Source organism: Dama dama, chromosome 16, assembly GCF_033118175.1.
Source record: "Dama dama isolate Ldn47 chromosome 16, ASM3311817v1, whole genome shotgun sequence".
NCBI lineage: Eukaryota > Metazoa > Chordata > Mammalia > Artiodactyla > Cervidae > Dama > Dama dama.
The window spans coordinates 33,507,296-33,528,325 of record NC_083696.1 but is presented as its reverse complement, the minus strand read 5'-3'; the positions used below and the strand labels follow the sequence as shown (position 1 = coordinate 33,528,325).

Genomic DNA, 21,030 nt, shown 5'->3' with positions numbered 1-21,030 from the left:
TAAAAATGAATATTAATTCTTGAATTTGAAAAGGGGAAAACTAACTCTCAGGAATAAAACAGAGTAGAAAAATGCAAAGAGTTAAAAAGAGATAAAAGAATGAGAGAGAAAAATAATAGTCATAGTAAACAGAGGAGAACCAACATATGAATAGTTGGAATCCCTCACACACTGTGCCATGGGGCTTTCATGAAGGCTGACACCAGAACATAGAGAACAGAGGGAAAGGACATGTGAATACCATTTATGTTCCCACTTCATCACCACTGCACATACACACACCCCACACATACAAATCAACTATTTACACATGGATTTAAAAAAATTACTCTTGTGTATGGACAAAAATGAAAACACAAATACATTACTTAAGGTATTCCAAAACCTTTCTCACATTCTTTCTTTTGGGTGAAGCCCCTTTAATCCAGTCATTAGTGTTTGTGTTTGCTCATAAAATGTGGTCTTTATGCCATGAAGATCTTTGGTGATGAACGTTTCACTAAAAAGCATCTTTGCATCGTCTCCAGAATCTCCTTCTGATATAGGAAGCATTTTTGGAGACAACATGTCACTTTGGGACACCAAGATGAGTAATTCTCAGTTGTGGGGAGGAGAAGAACGGGGAGGAGGAAGATGCTATAGATCTGAAGCATTCACTCCTGTTTTTCTTCTTTAAAGCTGAAACTCCATGACAGAAGTATCCATCTGTGGAAATAGCTTGTTTCTCCCCCTTCTCCTCAAAGCAGAAAATTCAGCACCTGTACTTAAAGTTCCGTTAGAGGAGTGGTTGGACTCAGAGTACATTAGGAATCCAACTGCAGTTCAGTGTTGGTGGATTCAGCAAGTTGCAGCAGTTCTTCAAAGAATATAGGCTATGGTTTCCGGTTGGGATGACCTCACCAGGACCCTTGACAACAGTGCTGGAGCAAAAGAAAATAAAACGGTTAGTTGAGACTTCAAAGACAGAAATAGAAGATGAACGGAAGATGACACATGAGAAATAGCATAGGGTAGGCAGCTGACTTCTTTCCTCACATTCCAGTTAGTATTACTGTTCGTCACTCAGTCGTGTCCGACTCTGTAACCCCATGGACTGTAGCCCACCAGGCTCCTCTGTCTATGGAGTTCTGCAGGCAAGAACACTGGAGTGAATTGTGATGCCCTTTTCCAGGAAATCTTTCCAACCCAGGGATCGAACCTGGGTCTGCCCCATTGCAGGCAGATTCTTTACCATCTGAGCCACCAGGGAAGACTAACATTCTGGTTAGGGTGGGTTAAGGACAAAGTAGTTTTGATTCTTAAATCCTGTTTGGCCTGAAAGACTCCTCTTATTTCCTCCAGAGTAAACAAATAAAGGATAGAATCAATCTTTATAAAACACTTGCACATGGGGCTTCCCTGGTGGCTCAGTGGAAAGGAATCCTCCTGCCAATGCAGGAGACATAAGTTTGATCCCTGGACTCGGAGACTCCTGCATGCTGCGGACCAGCTAACCCCATACACTACAACTACTGAATCTGAGCTCTAGAGCCTGGTAGCCTCAACTACTGAAGCCCACGTGCCCTAGAGTTGATGCTCTGCAATAAGAGAGGCCACTGAAATGAGAAGCCCATGCACTGCACCTGGAGAGTCGCCCCTGCTCACTGCAACTGGAAAAAGGCCCATGCCACAGCGAAAGTCCAGCACAGTCAAAAATAAATAAATAAATAAATGAAATTATATTTTAAAAAACCCCAAAACTTGCACCTTAAGAAGGGCAGATGGAGTGGTGATACTGATTTTGAAGATAGAAACTGTACAGGATTGGGGGGCTGGCATGAGTCACTGATGGCCCCTCATCCATTGAGGCTCATCACCATCATGCTGTCAGGGTAGCCTGCATTGCTCAATACTCTTGAAAGGGAGTCGGTACCTAGTAACTAGTACTAGGGTCTTAGATAAGGGTCTGGGCTCTGTGGGCAGAAAGACTCAAATTTTCTTGGCCATTTCTATCTTACTCTTGCTTGCAGTCATTTTGCTTTAGTAAGTGACATAGTTTCTCCAAGCCCTGATTTTATCTAATGTTTAAAAAAACAATAGTGCTCAACTTATACGGTGGTTGCAAGGTTTAACTGAGCTAATTCATACAAAGTGCCTCATTCACAGCTGGGGGCATATTAAAATGTTTGAGCGCATTGGTTAGTGTTATGGTTTCTAGTCTTCGTTGAGAAAAGTCAAGATGAAAGGTGTTTTGGGATCCCCTGGTGGTCCAGTGGTTTAGAATACACCTACCAACTTACGGGACATGGGTTCGGTCCCTAGTCCAGGAAGATTTCACATGCTGTGGAGCAACTAAGCCTGTATGCCACAACTACTGAGCCTGCACTCTAGAATCTGGTGTGCCTCAACTACAGAAGCCTAGGTACCTAAAGCCCATGACCCACAGTGAGAAGTCACTGCAGTGAGAAGCCCATGCACCACGATGCCACAACAAAGAGTAGCCCCTGCTGGCTGCACCTGGAGAAAGCCCACACTCAGCAACAAAGAACTAGTATAGTCATAAATAAAAAGATGAAAGGTGGTTAGAACTGCCACACAAGGTCTTATATTAAGAGTTATGAAGTTATAATAAGTGGATGGTCTTTTTTTTATCATTAATGATGACTATAAAGAAGTTATCATCACAAGTACAATACCTGCTCAGTAGACCCTGGCAACAAGATACGACGTTGGTTGTATTTCTAACTAAGCTGGAGTTGAAGGCATTCTCCAAAATGTGGTGGCAGTTGATGTCTACAGGGGTGTTGGTAAGTATGCCTAGAAGTGGAACAGAGTGCCATTTATTTAGTTAATGATGTCACTGAACTTTTCTTCTATTCTTGACTTCTGCACCATGCTCCACACATTTCACATCACAGTATGCTTAGGAGCAACTCTGCCTCTCAGCTCTCTAGAGCAGCGTGTGCTGTGTATGTAGGAGGTGGGCACTGTCCCCCCAAAGTTGCCATCCCGTGAGCGCAGGGAGACAGGACACAAACAACACAACATAATACCTGCGATGCAGGCCGTTAGGAAGCAGGCGATGGTCCCTGCAATCAGCGCTCTCATTGCTCCTGCGGTGATGTCATGCTTTCTTGAAGGAGCCATGGAACCTGGGGAACGTGGAAGAAAGTATGAAAGGTTAACGTTGAGGATATTGATTAAAATTCCAAATTCCCTGCCTCTGAGAGTTCTAGGGCTGGAGTCTCCAGTCAGCTGAGTTTTCTTTTCCTTTTTTAAACTGAGTGGGAAAATTCAAGATTCAAGAGCTAAGTGATGAGCTTCACATCCAGAGAAGTTTCTCTGGTGTAGGAGACCTCACAGTGTGTTGAGGGCATGGCAAGGCAAATGGGTTGCAAGGAGGGATCGAAATATCTGCAACTCATCTCTCACCGTCCCCTTCTTTGCCTATGGTGGCACAGAATTAATTAATCACAGCATTTTCCCATTGAACTTCCACTGGCCCTCAGAATCCTTCTCCAGGTGGTCATTAAAAATCTATTGGAATTGGCATGCAAAGTGAAATGTATTTGTCATATTTGAGTGGAGTAATAATATCTGTTCATTTGAGCAAATTCTTCCTGATGTTAGCCAGGATGCACATAGGAAAACTACATTGCAGAGCGGGGGAAAAAACAGACCCCAAAGAATTTACCACTGTTGCAGTGTCTCTCTTTCTAACACAGATAATGATACAGAGCAACATGGAGATCAGAAGCACGTTTACACTATATCTGTTGGTGAAGAATATTCTTTTCACTTACTGAGTCCACCGATCACTATTCCCAGGGAACCAAAATTGGCAAAGCCACAGAGAGCATAAGTGGAGATTGCCTCAGAACGCATCTGGAAATAAGCATAAACACACAGATGTATACATGTTGTGATCTAGTTTAGTAAATCTGACATCCTAACTGGGCTTCCAATTCTGACTATGAAATCACTATCGACAGATAAATGTACAGTGTATGGTGTCAAACATCTGTTGTTTTTTCCATCTGCCCTTGAATTTTGAGGAAGAGAAAGGGGCTGTGTGGGTTCAGAGACTTCATGAAGTTCTTAGATTGGTAGTCTTGTCCTCTACAAATGCTATCTTCTGCTCAATGATAACTTTTATATTGTGTCAGGCAAAGTATTAGCTGCTGATGATACAAAGTTGGTTCCAGAAAATACTCACATTACATTTATTTGACAGACGACTTATTCAGAATGTATAAAGAAATGCTATAACTCATTAAGAAGACAAGCATTCAATTAAAAAATAGATAAAAAGATTTCATGAAAGATATGCAAGTGGCCAACATAAGCATAGGAGAAGATGTTTGACATCAATTGTCACAAGGAAAATGAAAATTAAATGAAAACAATGATATCATTGTGAAGTCGCTCAGTTGTGTCCAACTCTTCACGACCCTATGGACTGTAGTCTACCAGGCTCCTCCATCCATGGAATTTTCCAGGCAAGAGTACTGGAGTGGGTAAAATGGCAAAATGGCAAAAAAGATGGACAACATGAAGTGTGGGCAAGGATGTGGAGCAATTGGGATTCTTATACACTGTTCAGTTCAGTTCAGTTCAGTCGCTCAGTCGTGTCCGACTTTTTGCGACCCCATGAATTACAGCACGCCAGGCCTCCCTGTCCAGCACCAGCTCCCAGAGTTTACTCAAACTCATGTCCATCGAATCAGTGATGCCATCCAACCATCTCATCCTCTGTCGTCCCCTTCTCCTCCTGCCCTCAATCCCTCCCAGCATCAGGGTCTTTTCCAATGAGTCAACTCTTCGCATGAGGTGGCCAAGGTATTGGAATTTCAGCTTCAGCATCAGTCCTTCCAATGTTAGTGGGAATGTAAAGCAACACAGCCTGTTCGTGAAATATGAACATACCTAGCAGTTTTTTTTGCAATCGAATTAACATAACAGCCTGTATGATCACTAATACCACTCCTAGGAATGTTGCCAGGAGAAATAAAGACGTATGCCTACAAGGAGATTGTACATGAGTATTTCTAGCAACTTTATTCACAATAGCCCCAAGCTGGAAACAGCTCAAATGTCCTTCAATAGCCAAATGGATAAATAAAGTGTGGATATCCATAAAATAGGATACTACTCTGCAATAGAAAGGAAAAAGCTAACACATGCAATAACATGAATCCTGAATCCATTTATATGAAGTTCTAGAATAAGCAAAAATGATCTGTAGTGAGAGAAAGATCACTGGTTTCCTGGGACTGGGTTGGGGTGGGATGAGGTGTTGTTGACAACTGGCCAAAGGAAGTTTTCTAAGTGTGGTGGAAATGTTCATTATCTTGATTGTGGGCGTGGTTACAAAGGTGACAGATTTATCAAAATATACTTAGGAGTACATCTACCTAAAGAAACAAAAGACCTATATATAGAAAAGTATAAAACACTGATGAAAGAAATCAAAGAGGACACAAACAGATGGAGAAACATACCGTGTTCATGGATTGGAAGAATCAATATTGTCAAAATGGCTTTTCTATCCAAAGCAATCTATAGATTCAATGCAATCCCTATCAAGTTACCAACGATATTTTTCACAGAACTAGAACAAATAATTTCACAATTTGTATGGAAATACAAAAAACCTCGAATAGCCAAAGTAATCTTGAGAAAGAAGAATGGAACTGGAGGAATCAACCTGCCTGACTTCAGACTCTACTACAAAGCCACAGTCATCAAGACAGTATGGTACTGGCACAAAGACAGAAATATAGACCAATGGAACAGAATAGAAAGCCCAGAGATAAATCCACAAGCCTATGGACACCTTATCTTTGATAAAGGAGGCAAGGATATACAATGGAAAAAAGACAACCTCTTCAACAAGTGGTGCTGGGAAAACTGGTCAACCACTTGTAAAAGAATGAAACTAGAACACTTTCTAACACCATACACAAAAATAAACCCAAAATGGATTAAAGATCTAAATGTAACACCAGAAACTATAAAACTCCTAGAGGAGAACATAGGCAAAACACTCTCCAACATGAATCACAGCAGGATCCTCTATGACCCACCTCCCAGAGTATTGGAAATAAAAGCAAAAATAAACAAATGGGACCTAATGAAACTTAAAAGCTTTTGCACTACAAAGGAAACTATAAGTAAGGTGAAAAGACAGCCCTCAGATTGGGAGAAAACAATAGCAAATGAAGCAACAGACAAAGGATTAATCTCAAAAATATACAAGCAACTCCTGCAGCTCAATTCCAGAAAAATAAATGACCCAATCAAAAAATGGGCCAAAGAACTAAACAGACATTTCTCCAAAGAAGACATACAGATGGCTAACAAACACATGAAAAGATGCTCAACATCACTCATTATCAGAAAAATGCAAATCAAAACCACAATGAGGTACCATTACACGCCAGTCAGGATGGCTGCTATCCAAAAGTCTACAAGCAATAAATGCTGGAGAGGGTGTGGAGAAAAGGGAACCCTCTTACACTGTTGGTGGGAATGCAAACTAGCACAGCCACTATGGAGAACAGTGTGGAGATTTCTTAAAAAACTGGAAATAGAACTGCCATATGACCCAGCAATACCACTTCTGGGCATACACACTGAGGAAACCAGATCTGAAAGAGACATGTGTACCCCAGTGTTCATCACAGCATTGTTTATAATAGCCAGGACATGGAAGCAACCTAGATGCCCATCAGCAGGCGAATGGATAAGGAAGCTGTGGTACACATACACCATGGAATATTACTCAGCCATTAAAAAGAATTCATTTGAATCAGTTCTAATGAGATGGATGAAACTGGAGCCCATTATACAGAGTGAAGTAAGCCAGAAAGATAAAGATCATTACAGCATACTAACACATATATATGGAATTTAGAAAGATGGTAATGATAACCCTATATGCAAAACAGAAAAAGAGACACAGATGTACAGAACAGACTTTTGGACTCTGTGGGAGAAGGCGAGGGTGGGATGTTTCGAGAGAACAGCATGTATATTATCTATAGTGAAACAGATCACCAGCCCAGGTGGGATGCATTAGACAAGTGCTCGGGCCTGGTGCACTGGGAAGACCGAGAGGAATCGGGTGGAGAGGGAGGTGGGAGGGGGGATCGGGATGGGGAATACATGTAACTCCATGGCTGATTCATGTCAATGTATGACAAAACCCACTGCAATGTTGTGAAGTAATTAGCCTCCAACTAATAAAAAAAAAAAAATAGGCCTTTTTGGGTATGTAAATTATACTTCAGTGAAAAGAAATTATCTGAGTAAAAAGGAAGTTCACAGATAGCAGAGAGGCTCCTTTCAGCTATCTGTGGTATGTGCTTGCCTTTCTTTTTTCCTCAGCTCTGACCAGATCATAGGAACATTAGGTACCAGGAGAGTGAATAGTCTTTTCACGGGGAAAGATGAGAAGATGGCAGGTGGACTCTTGGAAGCATGAGCGTGACCTCCTCCTCTGTTCCAATGGACAAGACATGCTGCTCAGCCCAGACAATCTTCCTCAGGTTGAGGTGCTGACTGTGGGAGGCTTGGAAGACTCAGTGGGCTCAGTTGTTCACAAGAGGCACAGCCTATCTGGCAAAGGCACTCACATGACCAAGGCAATAATCTTCTTTACCAAAATCCTGAAAAATCTATGATTTGGCTTGAAGAACAAACCAGGCTAATGCTCTATCAAAAGTAGCCGTGCCTTTTTTTTTCTCTAACTTTTTTCCCCCCACTAACTGAATTTTTAAAAGCTCACATTCAAGATCCAAGTGGGAATGGTAAGTTTTTTTTATTGATTATAAAGCTCCTCTTCTCTTTCACAATTTCTGAGAACTCCTTTGTTGATATTCTCAATCATCATGCAGACAGGAAAAAAAAAAATTTCAAGTATTTGGGCAGTCCACTGTTTGTGGAAAAGCTCATTCTTGTCCCCTGCTCAGTCTATGGCTTTTTCATTTAGTTCAATTGGCTTCAAAAATAGGCAAGCTTGTTAAGAGACCATGGGGAAGGAGATGGCAAAAAGTGCTTAAGATTCCCTTCTCATTTCTGAGGATCTAGGGGAAGAAGGGACACAGATGTGGCCATGTAGGGTCTTATTATAATAAGAGGACAAGGAGGCTGGGATGATTCCACTTAGCCTTTGCTGAAGGGTTATGTGATAGAAAGAGCTGCACTATACTAGGAAATTAATAATACTTCTTTCAGTTTTCCTTGTACTGGATCAAAGATGCCACAGGAACAAGGAAAGTCATTGTAGCATTACTTCTAATAGCTAAAAAATTGTAATAGTGTTCATCAACAAGGGACTGGTTAAAATAAGTTATGATATGCTCATATTGTGTCACAGGCATCCAAGATATGTTACCAAGGGCAAGGAGCATTGCTGACAACAGAGAGCATGATGTGAAATGTGGAGAGGAGCTGAATGGTAGAGAAATAGGGAGGATGACTTCTTTATCCTGTACACCTCTTGTACCTTTCGAGTTCTGTACCATGGTGCATTTTATGTGTAAACAACCAAACATGCAAAGTATTATCTTTATTCTAAGAAAAAGAAGATGGTGAAAATGATGGAGTGATAAAGAGCTCATTCTGGGGATAACATGCTACATATGCATTCCTTTTTTTTTTTTAAACAGAAGTATATTTGATTTACACTGTTTTGTTAGTTTCTGCTGCTCAGCAAAATGATTCAGATATATAGATATATATTTATTATATACAGATGTGTATTCTTTTCCATTATGGTTTATTACAGGGTATAAATCTAGTTTGCTGTCCTATACAGTAGGACCTTATTGTTTATCTATTTTATGTATAGTAGTTTTTATCTGCCAATACCAAACCGAATTTATCCCTTCTTTTCTCTTTCCCCTTTGGTAACTGTAAGTTTGTTTTCCTTGTCTGTGAGTCTGTGTCTGCTTCATAAATAATTTCATTTGTGTTATATTTTAGATTTTGCTTAGATATAAGTGATATCATATGGTATTTGTCTTTCTCTTACTTACTTTACTTAGTATGATAATAGCTAGGTTCATCCACGTTGCTGCAAAATGACATTATTTTCTTATTTTTTATGGCTAAGTAGTATTCTATTGTGTATATGTACCATATCTTCTTTATCCATTCATCCGTTGATGGACATTTAGGTTGCTTCCGTGTCTTGGCTATTGTAAATAGTGCTGATATGAACACTGGGGTGCATGCATCTTTTCATATTACACTTTTCTCTGAGTATATTCCCAGGAGTGGGATTGTTGGATCATATGGTCACTCTAGTTTTAGTTTTTTGAGGAAAAGTGAAAGTGAAAGTCTCTCAGTCATGTCTGACTCTTTGCAACCTCATGGACTATACAGCCCATGGAATTCTCCAAGCCAGAATACTGGAGTGGGTAGCCTCTCCCTTCTCCAGGGGATCTTCCCAACCTAGGGATCAAACCCGGGTCTCCTGCATTGCAGGTGGATTCTTTACCAGCTGAGCCACAAGGGAACCCCAAGACTACTGGAGTGGGTAACCTATCCCTTCTCCAGCAGATCTTCCTGACCCAGGAATCAAACTGGGGTCTCCTGCATTGCAGGTGGATTCTTTACCAACTGAACTATCGAGGAACCTCCATACTGTTTTCCACAGTGGCTGTATCAATTTACATTCCAACCAACGGTGTAGGGGGGCTCCCTTTTCCCCATACCCTCTCCAGCATTTGTTACTTGTAGACTTTTTAATGATGGTCCTTCTGACTGGTGTGTGGTTGTGCTCACTGCAGTTTTGATTTTCATTTCTCTAATAATTAGTGATGGGCATCTTTCCATCTGTACGTATGCATTCTGAACACTTAGATGAAGGTCATCAGGGTGCATAATTCAATGGATAACACTGGGTTTTTGCCTTATGGGCCCAGGTTGTATGCTTTAGTCACATTGTACCTTTTCCAGGAGATGATGGGACACTCCCACTACTTGTTGGTTGGTAAACAGAAATTGTAAGAACTCGTCCCCATTTAGTTGATTGGAAATAAGACATTTGGAAAAACAAAATGCTTTCCCCTTTGTGACTCAACAATAGCAAAATCCATTGAGTTCCTATCTCCAAATATCCTCCTGTGAGTCTGTCCCTGGTTGGGCTCACTCCCAACCCAAATCAGCTCTACTGTTCTATTTCTATCCTCTTAATAACCTGTTCACAAACCTGCTTAGTACAGCCAGAACTGAGAGCTCACTTTGCTTAATAACAAAACTACTTTTTTCAGGCAACCAGCAGTAGGGGATGGAAAACATTTCACTTAATTTAGCCTATTCTCTGCTTTTGGCAGGGAAGCCAGCTAGTTTGTGGCGGCATCCAAACGGTGAGGACATTTGGCCAAGCTCCATTGCGTGGTCAGTTGAAGAATGAACATTTGAGAAATAGGAGACCTGCAGAGCTATTGTTCATCTCAGATGTGTGGGTCAAAACGCCCCTGACCATAAATACAAATCCATAGTCTCCTGGAGTATGCTGTTATATTTGTGTAACATGTGGGAGTAATCTGTGTGTTTGGTGTTTGGGAGACTGGGAGAGATGGTCAGAGGTGGGCAGTCTCAGAACCTTGAACAGCATGCTTTTCCTCCCCTTTCCCTTTAAAGCCAAATATGTGCCTAGGACATTAATTCCAAGCAGCTTGTTTTGATGAGTAATGTTGGTGGTAGGAAATGTTCACCATTTCCCTCAGAGTTTCCATGTGTCAGTTCTGTTCTTCAGAAAAGTAGAAGCCGGAGACTCAGCTGCAAATATGGCTTAAATAATAGCCTCACCCAGATTCCCTCATCCCATTCAAGGCCAAGTAGACACGAGCATCTCCTTGCAGGCTATGGATCTGAAATCCTGACATAATTATAGGGCCTGAGCTTTTTTTTCTTCCCACATTCACTTGGAGGATAGTTGTTGTGTCTCACTGCCTCTTTAATATGTCCAGGCACTAGACGGCACTTAGGCAGTTTCTCAGAGATCAAACAGTTTCTTAAACAGGAAGAAAGAGAACTTTGTGATCATTAGATGATGAGTCCCATGAGAACAGAGGCTTTATCACTCATTTAACACTGTGGCAGCCATCCATAGCACAGCGCTCAAAGACATTCCATAAATACCTGATGTGAAAGTGAAGTGAAAGTGAAAGTCACTTAGTCATGTCTGACTCTTTGCGACCCCATGGGTTATATAGTCCATGGAATTCTCCAGGCCAGAATACTGGAGTGGGTAGCCATTCCCTTTTCCCAGGGGATCTTCCCAACCCAGGGATCAAACCCAGGTCTCCTGCATTGCAGGCAGGTTCTTTGCCAGCTGAGCTACCAGGGAAGTCCAAGAATACTGGAGTGGGTAGCCTATCCCTTCTTCAGCAGATCTTTCCAACCTAGAAATCGAACCGGGGTCTCCTGCATTGCAGATGGATTCTTTACCAGTCGAGCTATTTGTTCTAATCCCAGCTCATGAATTTGCACTTATAGTGGCTCCAAAGTAAATGATCACAGTGGTAAAGATTAGCTGTGTTTTCTTCTACACACAATCACATACACACATGTGCACATGCATACCCTGTGATTAACTCAACATACCCCGATTGTGAAGTCAAAGATTTGGGGCATGTTTTCTTCTCTGATGTACCCCAAATACCTGGCATGGTATGTGACACACAGAGGCACCAGCAGCTATTTGATGAATGTGTGCATGTGTTGAAGTATATCAGGAAGGAAATGTACTCACCGACATGTATTGCTGCACCCCATCCACAAATTTGGGTCCACCTGCTTGCCTTAAATGGATCAATTTTGAGAGTTGCTGATAAGCCACAAATTCATTGAAGAATGTCTTATAACCTATGAGTTTGGCAACCATAAAGCTATCTTGCCAGTCGATTCCCATCATGAAGGCAAAGGGCATGAAGATGTAGGAGCATATTACCTACAAAAAATAAAGAAGACCTCATTAGAGCAGTGATTTGCTTCCAGTTCTTGGGCCTCATGCCTGAGACCAGATTGTTCCCATCCCCTCTGTGTCCTTAGGCACAGAAATCCTTGTGCCTCCTCTAGCCTCTCTTTATCCTTTAGGAGTAAAGGTTGAAACTGGTCATTTGAAGTAAGGAAGGATTTGGGCAAAGGAGTCAGGAATGAATGATTCTGTGTTGGGGGAAGGAGGAGAGAGGGGTGGGAAGATGGGGGGTTCCTGGTCAGTCTGTACGTGATAGAAGAGTGCACTATAGCCAGTTAGAGTATATTATAGACAGTTCATAAACCAGTTTTATTTTTAACAAAGATTGGCAGAAACGAAAAGGAGGAGGAATATGATGGAATTGTACCTCAAAACTCAGTTGTGGGTAGTCAAACATGTTTCCCAACCAGGACAGGGCTGAATTCATAAAAGACAGCAGGGCCAGGAAGGCAATCAAATTCACGGCAATGTTCGCCACCAGGGAGATGGATGAGGATGCTCCCTGTGTTGCAGCTTCTAGCAGATTCCTTGAATCACTTTATCAAAAAATAGCAATTCCAGAATTACTGAAGGATTGTCAGTGGATGGACATCATAGGTGTAGAAATGGCATAATCGGAGCTCATTCGAATGGAGAGACAAACTCTCAGGCCCATGTCCTGGCTCAAATACTCACCCGAATTCCATGAAATCATGAAAGGATTTAGTTTTTAAGTGTAGGTGATGGGCATATGAGTGTCTAAGTGTTATACCACTCTTAATTTGGGGAAATAATTTATAATAAAAATTGGGAAAGAATAAAATATTATAGGTTTAAACAAATATATTTGATTAAAAGTGGCTTCCAGAAAATATTTATAAAATATTCACAATATAAGAACTAACAATTCAAGGAAGGTCTGTGTATGCATCCATCATCTCATTTAAGAAATGGAATGTCACATCAGCTTTGAGCACTCCCTCATTAATCACATATTCTTCTCTCTAACCTCAGAGGTACTTGGCCCACTAGGATTTGCTTAAGATTCCCTTTCTTTTTAATTTTCTTTACCCCTGAATAATAGATTGTGTTAGTTTACACATTTGCTAGCTTTATAAGTGAAATCCACATATTCCATATATATACTTTGGCAACTTGCTTTTCCACTCATGGTTATGATTCTTTATATACAAACAATGGATGAATCTCAGAAACATGTTGGTTGATAAATTCTGTTATATAATGACAAACTTTTGAATACTCTAAATTCCTTATTTTTTTCCCCACCCCTTTCTCTTTCTTTCAAAAAGAGCAAAAAGTAAATGAACCTAAGAGGGGTTAGGAATACTAATATCACATCTTATCATCCCTATTATATAAGAAACTTCTGGAAATGGTGATCCTATGATTTTCCAACAGTCTTGAATCATGGCCCAATGAAGCCTATGTGTGGGTTCAGTTGCTCAGTTGTGTCTGACTCTTTGTGATGCTGTGGACTGCAGCCTGCCAGGCTCCTCTGTCCATGGGATTTTCCTGGCAAGAATACTGGGGTAGGTTGCCATTTCCTTCTCCAGGGGATCTTCCTGACCCAAGGATCAAACCCATGTCTCCTGTGTCTCCTGCATTGTAGGTGGATTCTTTACTGCTGAGCTACCAGGGGAGGCACAATGAACTCTATATATTATATTTAAAATTAACTATCTATTCACCTGAACCTATTATAATATCACAAACCAACTATACTTCAATCTAAAAAAAAGTTAACTAAATGAAATACCTACACTGAACAGTCAAGGAAATGTATTGACATTTAGGTACTGGTAGTTAAAAGAGATTTCCTTGAGTGTTGAAAGAAGATATTTTGGATGAAGTCTACATCGTTATGGGAAATTAAATTCACTTTAATTCACTGTGTTCTCTGATAATAAAATTTTTGCTGCACTTTGAATTTGGACTGGAGCAAACCTCTCCTCCTCCACCCCCAGCCTCCTACTTGGGTAGTAATTAACTATTAACTAGGTGAACTTGTCCCACTTACCCATTTTCCATTTTCATGGCATTCTTGAGGTTTATTTTGGGTGTTTCTGTCTCAGGCCAAAAAAGTTTAGAAATAGCCAATGCCGCAGGTGCAGACATAACTGAAGCAGTTAACAAGTGAGAGGACGAAACCTGTGATTTCAAGAGAAAGAGCAGTTTAAGGTTTAGCTTTTCTGTTGTGTTTAGAATGAATGATCCAAATGCCTTACAAGGGAGGAGACAGGCAGGCATTGTTTCTGTGCCAGAAATCAGTGTTTCTTTGGAGGCTTGGGAAAGCTCAATTAGTCATATCCTGGGCACCAACTTGAGAGAAGGGAGGACATGGCATCAATTGACCACATCCTCCTGGAGAAGCACAAACCAAAATTTGACTATTTCAGAAGAGAATTAATCCTGTGTTGTAGGAACTTTCAAAGAAGATAACTCTACCTCTCTGTTGTTCTTTCAAATGTTCAAATAGCCCCCAAAGCTGTTTCATTATGTCATCAATTTAGGTGAAGGGTATCTGGGGTGCAGGCATGGATACACCCCTCTCCATCTTCCTTTGTGCCTCTACATAATATCTGTTTATTCAGAGTCCCTTTAATCTGAAGTTGTTTTTGTTTTCCTCACTGCCGTTCTGCTTGAACTCTTTCCCTTTCCCTCCCACAACCTCACCTTGTTTCTGGATTCTCTTCCCTGTGTTTCCAGAATTATAGAATCTGCTCCTCCCTCCCCACTCCCATTCCACCCAGCACAGTTTTGTAGGCAGAATTCCTACAGCAATCCATCTGGGGCATGAGTCAAACCTCTGTTCCTGAGATCTCCACCCTTTTTGTCTTTCCTCTTCCCACTGATTGGCTCTGTAAGATTTGGATGAAGTCCTGGATCGAAACTTGCCTATCTTATAAGAATTCCTCATCACCTGGACCATGCAACTGCTGTGTTATTTCATTTCTCCACTGGAGGCTGTAAGCTCTGTGCTCAAGGCAAGTGCACCAGTTACCATAACATTCTTCAGCCCCATCCCATAGACCAACTGCTCTCAAACTGGGCTATACAATGAAATCTGAGGACTGAAAAATAATATTGATGCCTGGGTCTCATCCCAAGAGATTCTGGATGAATTCCTAATAAAAGCATTAGGGCTTTTATTTATTTATTTTTAATATTTTATTTTATTTATTTATTTTTCATTTATTTTTATTAGTTGGTGGTTAAACATAGTTTTGGAAGTTTTGGCCACAGCAATCAGAGCAGAAAAAGAAGTAAAAGGAATCCAGATAGGAAAAGAAGAACTAAAACTCTCGCTGTTTGCAGATGACATGATCCTCTACATAGAAAACCCTAAAGACTCTACCAGAAAATTACTAGAGCTAATCAATGAATATAGTAAAGTTGCAGGATATAAAATTAACACACAGAAATCCCTTGCATTCCTATACACTAACAATGAGAAAACAGAAAGAGAAATTAAGGAAACAATACCATTCACCATTGCAACAAAAAGAATAAAATACTTAGGAGTATATCTACCTAAAGAAACAAAAGACCTATACATAGAAAACTATAAAACACTGATGAAAGAAATCAAAGAGGACACAAACAGATGGAGAAACATACCGTGTTCATGGATTGGAAGAATCAATATTGTCAAAATGGCTATACTACCCAAAGCAATCTATAGATTCAATGCAATACGTATCAAGCTACCAATGGTATTTTTCACAGAACTAGAACAAATAATTTCACAATTTGTATGGAAATACAAAAAACCTCGAATAGCCAAAGTAATCTTGAGAAAGAAGAATGGAACTGGAGGAATCAACCTGCCTGACTTCAGACTCTACTACAAAGCCACAGTCATCAAGACAGTATGGTACTGGCACAAAGACAGAAATATAGACCAATGGAACAGAATAGAAAGCCCAGAGATAAATCCACAAACCTATGGACACCTTATCTTTGATAAAGGAGGCAAGGATATACAATGGAAAAAAGACAACCTCTTCAACAAGTGGTGCTGGGAAAACTGGTCAACCACTTGTAAAAGAATGAAACTAGAACACTTTCTAACACCATACACAAAAATAAACTCAAAATGGATTAAAGATCTAAATGTAACACCAGAAACTATAAAACTCCTAGAGGAGAACATAGGCAAAACACTCTCCAACATGAATCACAGCAGGATCCTCTATGACCCACCTCCCAGAGTATTGGAAATAAAAACAAAAATAAACAAATGGGACCTAGTGAAACTTAAAAGCTTTTGCACTACAAAGGAAACTATAAGTAAGGTGAAAAGACAGCCCTCAGATTGGGAGAAAACAATAGCAAATGAAGCAATAGACAAAGGATTAATCTCAAAAATATACAAGCAACTCCTGCAGCTCAATTCCAGAAAAATAAATGACCCAATCAAAAAATGGGCCAAAGAACTAAACAGACATTTCTCCAAGGAAGACATACAGATGGCTAACAAACACATGAAAAGATGCTCAACATCACTCATTATTAGAGAAATGCAAATCAAAACCACAATGAGGTACCATCACACGCCAGTCAGGATGGCTGCTATCCAAAAGTCTACAAGCAATAAATGCTGGAGAGGGTGTGGAGAAAAGGGAACCCTCTTACACTGTTGGTGGGAATGCAAACTAGTACAGCCACTATGGAGAACAGTGTGGAGATTTCTTAAAAAACTGGAAACAGAACTGCCATATGACCCAGCAATACCACTTCTGGGCATACACACTGAGGAAACCAGATTTGAAAGAGATGCATTAGGGCTTTTAAAAGCTCCCAGGTGATTCCAATGTAAAGTAGGTTTTGAGAATCTCTGCTGTAAGCCAGGAGTCAGAAAAAGCTTTTTGTAAAGGGTAAATAGTTTTTGCTTTTGGGGCCACAACTGCTCAACTCTGTATCATAAAAGCTGCTTAGATAAGGAACAGGAATAGCTGGCTTCCAATTAAACTGTAGTTATTAAAAAAAACAACAAAGTGATCTAAATTTGCCCCTGGGCCACAGTTTGCTAATCCATGACCTAGATGGCCTTTAACTAGTGTCTGTAATAGTTAAATTTTTTTTTACATATTTAAATTTTCACCTGAAGTAACCTCACAATATGAGGTTATGATTGAAATACCAGATTTCATTCTGGTATGGTTGGATATAGTTCATGTTTAGGTGGCTGGGATATGAAGGTGAAACACCAAAGTTCCTTGGGGTCACTCTATTCAAATACCAAAAGAACTGTGACCATCTTATGGTCACATCTTATGGAACTGTGACCTTTACATCTGGCAGCAGTAGTAAAGGAAAGAATTGAAATAACAATAGCAAAGAAAAAAAAAAAAAGATTGAATTTTTCCATAAGTTAAGCCCGAAACATTCTTACCCCAAAAGAGATGTATGCACCTAAGACACTTCCAGCAATGGTAGAGAACCCAGCGGTCATGATCGCGTGGAGTTCAGACTTGGTGACATATGGTAAATATGGTCGGACCAGCAGAGGAGACTCGGTCTGGAAATACAAAATGACCAGATTAAACCTTCCCTGAAGAGGAGAGGCTACTACTCAAAATTCCATTCTCTACAGCAGTATTTCTAAGAGTGGACTTCAGGCCAGTTCCATCCACTTGACCCAGGAACTTGTTAGACCCACAAGTTCTCAGAATTACTAAATGGAAAACTCTAGGGCTGGGTCCAGCAGCAGTGTTTTAACAAACTTGCTGGTGGTTCTGATGAGTGTTCATGTTTAAAAACCTATACCATCAAAAAAATAAAACAAACAAAAACAACCCCCCCCCCAAAAAAAAAAACAAAAACCCTATACCATCAATGTCTGGGTCTTTTGGACTCTAGGGCAGTGTATATACAGAGTCATGTATGAAGTCTGTAAGGCCAGTTTATGTAAGGCTCCTGCCTACCCTAGGATTGGACTCTGATGACTTGGTACTCTTTTCTAAGGTTGGACAACCATGGGCCAAGTAACTCTATCCAGTGGCCTGGCCTTGGGAACTATGATTCCCAAACCTCTGTGACTTCCCATCTCCCAGCTTCATCTCAACATACCCTAACCTCTTTGCTGATACCATAGAGAAACAAAGATACAAGTATTAAAAATTACCAGCAATAACAAGGACAGGGGCCTTCCCTAATTGAAAATCAGAGAACCACCCCTACTTGCATGGAAAGGCATCGATTAAAGTATAGTTGTAAAGGCTTGAGTTCCATTAAGGAGGGCAGGTGGCCTATGGTGTGGGACTCTCCATTAATAATAGCCATACTTTTAGCATATTAAGTACATACCAAGTATCAAATTGAGCACCACAGGAGCATGTGTGCAATTTTACAATTTTCCCCTCATTATTTCTAATTGTTCTATAAGACTGAGTGTGTTGAGCTTCAATTTATGGACTAAATAGAAACTCAGTACATGAGCCCTCTTACCCTGCAGGTAGGAGTAATCAACTCAAGATGGTGCCCTAATTAGTCCTGAGGGATTTTATGGCTATAATTATAATAATTTCAACTACTTAGGGAAAGAAGTATGAGCCTAAAGACTCTGCTCTAGGCTAGTAAGCTAGGCTTACCAATCAGAAGGCTGAGCTTCCTGGAGCAATTGTTAAGCCTTTTAATTTGGGGCCATGTGTTTTTTGGGGTGACTTGATTTTTGCTTCAAATTCAGTTTCCTTGCACAGCCATGCTAGCAAGTATTCATACCTGATTTCCTTGGTGTGATTCCATTCTGCCTGAAGTTATGTATCCTAAGTGATGAGGATTTCTTACTTATATACCCCTTAGGAATGCTGCCATTTCGAGAGATGCCCCTTGGCAACATATTTCTTTGCTTAAATGGACTTTGGGCAAAAATGCATGTGATGGATAAGGAAGGTGAAAATGCTTTTGCTCATCATCATTTTTCTTTAGGCTCAGCAAAGAGACTATTGGACAGTTCAGATAAGTTGAGAATGAGCTTAAGTACTGATATGGCTGCATGGTTCTTGGGGGAAAGCCTTTCTTGGTCTCTTTCATTGCCACAAGCTTTATATTAATACTAGAGAATGAGAGGCTGCCTGTTACATATTTGCAGCTTCAAGACGAATGGTGAACTCCATCCGAGTAGATGAGCTGCTAGCCTTTGACGGGTGGGTCAGAAACCTCAACAACTCAGCTAATTCAGAAAAGATTTGTTGAGAATCTGTACATGAGAAGCCCGTGCTTTGATAAAATGATTCAGTTTTTCTTCCTCTCCATAAACTTCCAAGAACCCAAATTTCACACTAGGGCATGGACTCTCTCAGAAGAGCTCTCTCTCTCTACCCTTGGAGTCTGCACATTATTAATATTGAGGGTTCCTTATCTTGATACTTTCCTCCTACAGTAAAGGAAATAACACTGTCATTAAAAAAATTTTTTTTCTCTTTTTGGAAAGAGTATCTATTTTAGCAGATGTTTTGTTTTTTGATATTACAACTTACCTGTCCAACAAATATATTGCCAGAAGCAACTACAGATTCAACAGGAGATGTTCCCATAGTCACTAGCATTACCCATCCAACCTAAAAGGCAAAAGAGGATAAACTCAGTAGAGAACTGTTTGTACACACAGAACTTCAAAGTAGGGATAAAAATCTTTAAAATGGAGGAAAATACTGAGGACTTCAACAATTGTACTAAACTTGAATATATATACCTTATTGATAGGGACAGAATAAAGGTTCAAAGTAGGTAATTAAATAGCAAATCACACTAAGGGATTGCAAATAGAAAAAAAAGGGAGACTCCTGTAAGTTAATGATTACTCAGGAAAGCAGATTTGCTTAAGCATAAAACCAAGCAAGCTTGCTTAACAACAAGCCCTGCAACAGAAGTACAAGACATGCCCCCAAACAATAAAACAATGGAGGCATGAGACCTACATCCTGCCCAGTGAGTTCACTAACATGCTCTCTGCACACATAAAAACAATAATTTAAGAAAAGGTGACACTTCAAAGTGAAAGACCCTCATTGTTCTGAGATCTGAAATAATTTTCCATAGTGCCATGACAGTCTTGGCTTGACCTGGTGGGGACAGAAAATTCTTCTGCCAAGCATGGAGGAGGAGCTGATGATGGAAGCATGGTGTCTACTCAAGAATGAGGAAGAACATAGTCTTTTCCCTCTCTGCACTTTTCCTTGGCTTATAAGACTGTAGCCCACTAGTTTCTCAGGGCGTGGCACCTTCTTGCCTGTCTACTTGTAAAACTCATAAGCGTCTAATAAATCATGCCTTTCGCTGAATTCTTTCTGCACTGAGAAAGGACTGGAGCTCCTTGGAGTCCCTCAAAACGCCACCTAGCATTTTCATTATATAGTGCATAAAGCAGGCTGATCAAATCTTATTTGAATAGTAAGTCTGAGTCAATATGCCAGCAAATTTGAATACTCAGCAGTGGCCACAGGACTGGAAAAGGTCAGTTTTCATTTCAATTCCAAAGAAAGGCAATGCCAAAGAATGTTCAGACTACTGCACAATTGCACTCATCTCAAACGCTAGCAAAGTAATGCTCAAAATTCTCCAAGCCAGGCTTCAACAGTACGTGAACTGTGAACTTACAGATGGTCAAGCTGGATTTAGAAAAGGCGGAGAAACCAGAGATCAGATTGCCAACATCTATTGGATCATTGAAAAAGGAAGAGAGTTCCAGAAGCATCTACTTCTGCTTTATTGACTACTCCAAAGCCTTTGACTGTATGGATCACAACAAACTGGAAAATTCTTCAAGAGATGGGAATACCAGACCTCCTGACCTGCCTCTTGAGAAATCTGTATGCAGGTCAAGAAGCAATAGTTAGAACTAGATATGGAATAACAGACTGGTTCCAAATTGGGAAAGGAGTATGTCAAGGCTGTGTATTGTCACCCTGCTTATTTAACTTATATGCAGAGTACATCATGAGAAACACTGGGCTGGAAGAAGCACAAGCTGGAATCAAGATTGCTGGAGAAATATCAATAACCTCAGATATGCAGATAACACCACACTTACAGCAGAAAGCAAAGAACTAAAGAGC

At 40.4% G+C, this 21,030-nt stretch overlaps 1 protein-coding gene across 1 annotated transcript in view; it reads right to left on the bottom strand.

Moving 5' to 3' along the window:
* The window catches only part of SLC28A3 (solute carrier family 28 member 3), a 67,635-nt gene continuing 46,605 nt past the window's right edge, over positions 1-21,030 (bottom strand). The window contains exons 10-18 of the mRNA XM_061164019.1: positions 19,453-19,533; positions 17,367-17,492; positions 13,989-14,119; positions 12,339-12,507; positions 11,747-11,944; positions 3,783-3,864; positions 3,033-3,131; positions 2,676-2,796; positions 1-920 (exon numbers count right to left, since the gene is read on the bottom strand). Coding sequence (XP_061020002.1) covers positions 794-920; positions 2,676-2,796; positions 3,033-3,131; positions 3,783-3,864; positions 11,747-11,944; positions 12,339-12,507; positions 13,989-14,119; positions 17,367-17,492; positions 19,453-19,533 — 1,134 coding nt within the window. The 3' untranslated portion in view covers positions 1-793. The remainder of the gene's footprint in view (positions 921-2,675; positions 2,797-3,032; positions 3,132-3,782; positions 3,865-11,746; positions 11,945-12,338; positions 12,508-13,988; positions 14,120-17,366; positions 17,493-19,452; positions 19,534-21,030) is intronic.